The 8,221-nt window shown below is 36.8% G+C and overlaps 1 protein-coding gene and 1 non-coding gene across 2 annotated transcripts; one reads left to right on the plus strand and one right to left on the minus strand.

Annotated features, from left to right (window-relative positions):
- The first annotated feature begins 218 nt into the window (after positions 1-218).
- On the plus strand, positions 219-792 carry LOC112010425 (uncharacterized). The gene is made up of 2 exons (XR_010627008.1): positions 219-388; positions 520-792. It is a non-coding gene; the product is annotated as an uncharacterized LOC112010425 (transcript).
- Positions 793-1,323: 531 nt separating this feature from the next.
- LOC112010419 (glutathione hydrolase 3) lies at positions 1,324-5,452 on the minus strand. The gene is made up of 8 exons (XM_024042759.2): positions 5,318-5,452; positions 5,032-5,143; positions 4,047-4,387; positions 3,272-3,790; positions 2,666-2,901; positions 2,285-2,549; positions 1,936-2,073; positions 1,324-1,839 (listed from the first exon to the last, which is right to left on the minus strand). Exons 1-8 carry the CDS (start codon positions 5,345-5,347, stop codon positions 1,567-1,569), a joined length of 1,914 nt encoding a protein of 637 aa, XP_023898527.1. The 5' UTR covers positions 5,348-5,452; the 3' UTR covers positions 1,324-1,566.
- Positions 5,453-8,221: the final 2,769 nt, after the last annotated feature.

Genomic DNA, 8,221 nt, shown 5'->3' on the forward strand with positions numbered 1-8,221 from the left:
AATCACGGATTCACGACATCAATCACTAGAACTTTATATCAAGTAATTCAAAGAAACTTCTAATATAGATCAAACCTAGGATGTCTAGGTTTACAGCTCATCCCAAACCTTTAATCACTAGGCTACATCCTGAAGGAAGGTGTGGATATCTTATTGTAAAATTAGCCTACTTAAAAGCCCTTTTTTATCCGTTCAAAACTCAAAATTGAACTCCTTTACATACATCAGTATCAAATTTTCTTATTACATACTTTGTCCTAAATGCGTCGTAGCATATCTTTCTCAATTTTCATTTCCCTTTCTTGCTTTCATGTTGTAGAATGAACTTGCCATTTTGGAATTCATTCATCTGTTGGTTGAAACCATGGATCGTCATTTTGGCAATGTGGTAAGTCTGCATTCAGTTATATTTTTAAACTATATCTAGTTTATTTCCTATCCCTTGAATTCAACTTTCCTTGTTTTTCCTTAAAAGAAGTTGAAATGGTCTTTCCTGTTTCTTTCTACTTAAATTTACAGTGTGAGCTAGACATCATGTTCCATTTGGAGAAAGCACATTTTATGCTGGAGGAAATGTTCATGAGTCGGTGTATTGTGGAGACAAGCAAGACTAATATTCTGCAACCGATACAGCTGATGGAAAAATCGTCGTGAAAACTCTGTTTTAGGCACTAAAGATTGTCATAAAGATTCTCGTGTTTTGCTTCTTACTAGTGTTGTTGCCTGTTGTACAATACGCTCAAAATATTATAAATTTTTTTCATTAATGAAAATTTTTAGTGTTTGGTTGTATTATGTTGTATTGATCACGTGCTAGTTGACGGATCAATTTTGAAGATCCTCTAAGCAATTTCATTCTCTTTAGAATTGGGCAAACTACGGACTTTGCAATGATTAAGCAGAAAAAAATAAAAACAAATAATTCATTCTTTACGATTATATGCTGTGCAGAAGAATCACTGCTTGGGCCTGAGGGCTTAGCGTTAGTTTCCAATGTCCCTGACACTTGATGATCAGGGGGTTGGAGACTGTAAGCAGTTACAAAAGTTTGAGAGTTTTAAAACTTCGGCCCTGTGTTCAACACAGAGTACTCTTATGATACACTTTTTTTTTTTTTGGTTGAGAAACACCCATATGATGCACTCAGTTGTGAACGTCTGTCTTTAATTCTATTTCAAGATTGAGATTGGCTTTGTCCCTAAACTCCCATTACCTCCCATCCAAAATTAATTAATAAATAAAAGAAGAAAGAAAAAAGAAAAAATTCCCATTAACCCCCCCCCCCCCCACCCCAAGAAATTTTTTTTTTTTTTTAAGCTTAAATTTGAGCTAATATTGATGTATTCATCTGACCTTTATAGTTTTATTGGAATAGGTTAAGACAATGCCTGAATGATTGTAGACCGAATTGATACCAACATTTACAAAATATATATCTATATATATATATATATATAGATATAACCTTTTTTATGTTACAACAAGAGGGGCCAAGCTTGAAAATGCTCCAACTGAAAGCCTTCTCTCCGTCCCTCGCAACATTTCAACCTGAAACAGAAGTGGCGACTACACAGCTGCAGGCCTCCCATCCTTTCTAGGGTCACTTACAGCAGTGAGTGTACCATGGAAAAGGTTGGCATTAGAATATTTTCCAATTTTTCTTCCCATGTAAACGTGGTTTTGGAGGGTTTGAACAACCAACTGGACGATAGCTCCCCCTGAGAGGGCCTTCAGTTGATGACCCCTCTCTTTTAAGAAAATCTTTCTTTCATCTGAAAGCTCAATGTGATAGCCATCAATCACAGTCCAGTTTTCATAACAAACCACATTAGGTATTAGCTGCAGTGGATTAATACTTATAGTCAGATCACTCATTGAGAGTTATGCAAGAATATATATATATATAATGTTTATGTATTGAGAGGAGTCAGGAACCTTGTGGTAAACTCTTGGATTCTGAACAGCAGCTAATGGTTCCATCCCCAAGATAAAATGGTTAAGAAAAACCTGGAGTACTGCTGGAATTATGTTCATACCACCACTACCACCAACGACCCCTGCCAGCTCATCATCCTGCCAAGGTAAGATACAAAGTGAGGAAAAAGAAACAAACTAATGTAGGTAAAGACAATCTGCATGATGATACATCTGATAAGTGATAAGGGATATAGCCCCTAGATGGCAGACTATTGTACTAGTATTCAGATTGATTGTAAAGTTTCAATCAGTTTTAAAAGAAAAGGTTTTAGGGAACAATTTTTTTTTAGTTATCCTATTCACTTACCTTGGTAACGATGATTGGAGTCATTGAAGATAATGGTCTCTTATTTGGTTTGATAAAATTTGAAGGAGCAGGAGGGAGTTTGTCAGGCGAAATTTCTGTGGGTGTAGAGAAGTCATTCATCTCATTATTCAGCAGAATCCCAGTAGAAGGAGAGAGAACCAATGCTCCAAAAGGATAATTTACAGTAGTGGTCATTGATACAGCATTTCTATCTGCATCTACAATGCAGAAATGACTGGTTCCATGATCTCTAAGCTGACTCCACCTGGAAATTATGGGCCAAAACTTTAGAATAATGACATAGTGACTACAATATCAGGCATTATTGTCAGCCAGATGGGGAAAGCTCAAATTTATACCACTAAGGTAAATGGACCAAACCTGCTCATATAGTATTCTGGGGGGAAAGTGGTGTTGTCAAGTATCTTTTGCTGAATTTGCTTCGCAAAAGATGGGGAGAGCATGTCAGATGTATAGTTACTTATGTCAACAAAGTTAGGGTCACCCAAGTTCATTCGAACAGCAAACATGTGTTTCAGTGCTTCAACCAGGCGATGTAGACCAAGATCTCCCTTTGCAGCATTGGAATTTCCATAGCTTTCAAAGATATTTAAAACCTGTTTTTAACAATGTTCAATAATCAATATACATATGCAAAAATTAATTCTGTATAGTGAAACACACTGTATATCCTTCTAAAGTAGCTTCTTGAACAGTTCAATCACCAATGGCCTAGTGTCCTGGTACTCTGTCCTTTTGAAGGTGAAAGGTGGAGATTTGGACCTCAATGGGATTTTTGGTGGTAAAGATTATTCTAACACTTGGCAAATAATTGCAAATATAAGTTCTAATCCTCTAAAATTGGATACTCCAATCCTTCACCAAAAACCAAAGGTTTTTTTGTTCATCAAAAGAGTCAGTAAGTAAAGCATCTAAATTACTAGTGAGCAACACAGATACGAACATGAAGAAAAATAAATTACCCACCAGAGAAAGGCCGAGTGTTCCACTTGAAGGAGGTGGCATTCCAAGTATAGTGTAGCCCATCACATTCACAGCCATTGCATCCGTCACCTCCACTGTATAATTCCTTAAGTCCTCCATTGTCAAAATTCCACCTGCCTCTCTCACATCCTTCACTAACTTCTCACCAACAGTCCCATTGTATAAAGCTTGTGGCCCCTCCTCTGCCACTGCCTCTAAGCTGCGACTAAGTTCCACATTGTAGCATGTATCACCTGCTTCTAACACCTTCCCATTTGGCGCAAATACTTGGCTTAAACCAGGGTCGTTCATGATTATCTTTGCAAACCTAGTAATGTAATTTCCAAGATAAGGTTTGATCTCAAATCCATCTTTAGCAAGTTTTATGGCAGGTTGGAATAAAGTTCTCCAAGCCAAACGGCCATATTTCAACCAAGCTTCATGAAGGCCAGCTATCTCTCCAGGAACTCCCATTGCGAGTGCACCAACAGCTTTGGACATGGGATTGTTCTCATACATGTTCTGCTTTTGACAATTATATTTTTGTTCAAAAAGCCAAAGAAAAATTGTTGTTAATGCTTGGCAGAAGAAAATGGTCAAATTTGAAGTCACCCTATCATCCAATGGGTCCAAACTAAAAGATCTATAATGCACGTGCCAATTTGATTTGAACATAGTAACTGTTTGATCAACTTGACTATTAATGCAACATATTTGATAAACTAGACCTATTGAATCTTGGGGTCCAAAATTTTAGCTAAAAGAGAAAATTGTGAACCTCTGAAGCTTCTAACGGAGCAGTTTCCCTCATGTCAAAAGCTTGGGTTTGTGAGGTTGAGGAGGACCTGACCATCATGAAGGCTCCGCCTCCAATCCCACTTGCCATAGGATTAACAACACCGACACACAATGCGGTTGCCACTGCAGCATCAACAGCATGCCCTCCCTGCCTAAGCATGGATGCGCCAATTTCAGAACAACGTCCATCATCAGCAGCAACAACACCATGTTCTGACTCAACAATATCAGTATTATCAGCTCCAATTTTTGTATCATGCTTGCTTCCTCCTCTTAGTACCCAGGAACTTAAGTCACTGCCACTGACTATAAGGCCTACAACTGAAATGCAAATAACATGCCCATGGTTAAATATATAACACTCTCATGCCCATAAGCTGTCAAAAAAATAAAAATCCATCATAACACAATAATAATATCGTGAACCATACGGTTTTTTGTAATCAATTTTGTCAGTTTCTGGCAAATCATTATTACCGATTTGGTGTCCTACCATTTAAAATTCCAGACTTGGGCTCAAAGCTGAAATGGGAAGATAATTAAAATTTTGAGACCTGGGGATTGCTAAAAATCTGGTGACTTTGGTGAGGTCAGGCTTGAGCAAAACTAAAAATCACTTGAAATTCCAAACTTAAACTATGATTCCAAGATCAATTTCTTCTCTCTTAAGCTCAAAAGTGTACTCACTGGTTCAACCAAAAACTGTAGGGCCAAATTAGAGAACAAATTTTCTTATGTTTAATAGATCAATATTTGTGCTGTCTTATGAAGTCAAAACTGTTATAGTGAAAACCTGGGTGTGGGTTCTCATGTATTATAGTCAAAATCCAAGAGAAAAGAGAAAGAAATCTTAAAAGCCCACAACATATTAGAAGACAAAGCATTTCTTCCATAAAGGATTTGTGACAAACCGAAATCTTAGAAAAAATAGAATAACCCCAGTTGAGGGAATAGAAGACACTGACTTGTAATGGCTATAAATGCAACAAGGAACCACAGAGATCTCCTCCAAATCTTGTTCTTCTTGTTGTCCTTGGCCAACACATCATTGCTCAGAAGTGGAGCTTCCATGTCTTGCTGCCACAGGGAGAGAGAGAGAGAGAGGTGGTAGGTAAACGTAAAACGTTAGAATGGTTGGTGGGGAGTTTGTGTTTGGTTAGGAACTGAGATAAAAATTCATACTCCAATAATTTAGGCCAGCAAAAAAACGGGTGTACTATAACATTGAAGATTGAAGTTAGTTAGAATTACCACTCTAACTTGGTCAGGTTCCTGGGACATATTCTGAGCCTGATTCAGTGATTGGAGCTTTTTGCCTTTGCCTTTTCTTTTGCCAGTTTCAGCGTTCCTTTTTAAGCAAATTAATTGCAGCCACGTTAGATTTTTAAGATCCTTTTACGGATTTAATACGAGTCGCACGATATGTGCTTAATCCTAATAATATATAATTTACAACGTGATGCATGCATCTTTATTATATATTTTAGAATGTCCAATTTGGATTTCTATGTGTCTTTTAAGCGTCTGACTTGGCTTCTTTAGATTCTCCAAAAAATAAAAAGAGAGACTTGGCTTCTTTTTTATTAATTTTATTTTTAAGTAAAAAATTGACGTAATAAGTTTGACAACCTGTTTTTAACCAAATTTGGAATCTTTTACTAATTAAAAGTAACATATTTTTTTTAAGAGAAGATGAAGTTGTAAAAACACTCAATTATTGCGTAATATGTATATATATATTTGTAAGAGCAAGATTTGAGTCCCAAGCCCAAATGGTTTTCGATTGAGGCCTAAAAAGCCAATACAATGAATTTGTAGAGAGTGAACTAGAAACTAGACTTTAATGAAGTGAACAATGCTCACTTTGGACTAAAGATGGTAAGAAAGTAAGGAAAAACAATAGAAAAACAAGTGTTAGGCAAATAAATTCTTCCTCGGTAATGTCCAAGGAGAGTAGTTCTTGAATCTTTATTTCTCTTAAACTGGGTTACAATTATAATTCTCAATGCTACAGTATTTTTTCACAAATTCTCCGACCCCCCCCCCCCCTTGTAATGGGACTTCTCTCCTTTATATTACATTCTTTTATTCTATCTCCACCCTTCACATGTAGATCAAATAGCCGACTCTTATCATTGTCCCATCAGCACCTTCCTGAAACTTTTAGTGGCAGCTGTAAGGCTGAATATCACTGTTCAAACATCACTTCTACATTAATGTGGCCAGAGAGTTAGCTATAGAGAATTTAATGAGGTGATAGCAGTTTTTCCTTAGATATTTCTTACCTTCCCCTTCGTCTTTTTCCTTCCCGATGCTAGTCCTTTCCATTAAAACTACCCAGAATGTTGCCATTGACGGCACATCAGCCCTTCTGACCTCTGCTCTATTAAGCCAATGATGCATTTCTCCTTGGACCACCTTCCTAAACCCTTATGACCAACCACCTTCCTCTATTCACTAGCCCGTACCTCTATATCCATGTTCTCTTGTCCTCAGACTACTAAGTGTCCTCGGACATGGCCCAAGGCCTAATATACATTTTTGGGCCTATCCTTCCTACAATATTAATGACCAAAACTTAGAGAAAATCCAATTAGATTTTAATTGAATTTTCAATTTTTCAATTTAATTTTTAATTTTGTGTCAAAGGAATTATTGTGTGTAAAAATCGAAGAGTCCAAATCCAAATAAATTCTAAATTGTATTTCAATTGGAATCCAATTTTTCCGCCACGTGTCTATTTATTTTTTTAATTTTTGTGACAAGTGAATTATTAGGTGAAAAAAATCGAAGAATCTAAATCCAATTAAATTCTAAATCATATATATATATATATATAATGAGAAACCATTACATATTTTACAAATGTATGATTTAAAAAAAGTGTAAGCTAATTACTATATATAATTTGAATGTCTTCTATAAAATAAAAAGTATAATTGTTAATGTTTCTAATTATACTCGTGCATAAGTGTGGGGCTACACACTAGTTTAATCTAACCTATGCAAACGCATGAATGCATTTAAAATTAAATACAAATTTATTATAAAAATATAAATAATTAATCAAATTATTAAAAAAAAATAACATGTAACACATGCATACGTATAGATACATTTAAAATTAAACACAATTTTTATCATAAAAATACAAATAATTAGTCAAATTATTTTTTTTAAGTAAACATAATTAGTCACACGTTAAAATTCTTACGTAAATTTTGATACTACTTGTGGGGCCAGAAAATTGGGTAGCCTCGGCCCACTTCAAACCAGGCCCAAATGGCCCACACCGAGGACGACCCTGTCCTCATTCCTCCGAGACCTCGGAAAAACACCAGGGCCGCCCCACCACAGGACTCCTCGAATATCCGAGGAGGAGAAGGGCCCGGTGCCACGCGTCGGCGACAGAAGCACGGTGAAGGAGCGAACCCTGGGTGGACTGTCACCTCTGCATTGAATACGCTCACCTAACCCTCCTGGCCGCATTAAAGGGGATGTAACCCCTTGACAGGGCGACATCAATCAGGGTGAACCACTTGAGCACAGATATGACCTCTGATGGGACAGACGGTCAGAAGGGAGGCCAATAGATGATCAACAGGAGGAGGAAGAGAGGGATATATAAGAAATGTGAGCAAAATGTAAAGGAGAAAAAAAGGAGCAAAAAGGGAAAGAAGAGAAAAGGGGGGAAGAAAGAAAACCTCCTCGGCCATGGGCCGAGGAGCATCCCCCAGTTGTAAATTGTTCTTAATATTTTTCAATAAAAGGAAAGTAGTTCATGCTTCATGCACGCCGGCGAGCGCCTAAACCTTTGATCCATTCTCTACAAATTCATTGTTTTGGGTTCGTTGGGGCCTGGGGGAACTCATGTCTTTTGGGCTACAAAAACGGACCCTACAATTGGCACCGTCTGTGGGGAAGGATTAGTGCGCTGGCCGGCGCAACAGGCGATCGTTCTAAGTAATCGTTCTACGGAAGATTGGTGGTGATGCAAAAAAAAAAAAAAAAGAACTACCAAACAGACGTTGTAGAAAGATAAAAGTTCAAAGCAGAAGATCCAACAGAAAAAAGAAAAAAAAAAAAAAAAAAAAAAAAAAAAAAAAAAAAAAAAAAAAAAAAAAACAAAAAAAAAAAAAAAAAAAAAAAAAAAAA

The sequence above is a fragment of the Quercus suber genome, unplaced genomic scaffold (genome assembly GCF_002906115.3).
Source record: "Quercus suber isolate HL8 unplaced genomic scaffold, Cork oak 2.0 scaffold_948, whole genome shotgun sequence".
Taxonomy (NCBI): domain Eukaryota; kingdom Viridiplantae; phylum Streptophyta; class Magnoliopsida; order Fagales; family Fagaceae; genus Quercus; species Quercus suber.

Coding starts and splice junctions, on each gene's coding strand:
- LOC112010419 (XM_024042759.2), bottom strand. CDS start 5,347: ATGTCCCAGGAACCTGACCAAGTTAGAGTG. Junction 3,791..4,046: donor CTCCGTTAGAAGCTTCAGAG/GTTCACAATTTT, acceptor TGTCAAAAGCAG/AACATGTATGAGAACAATCC. Junction 1,840..1,935: donor ATCCAAGAGTTTACCACAAG/GTTCCTGACTCC, acceptor AATCCACTGCAG/CTAATACCTAATGTGGTTTG.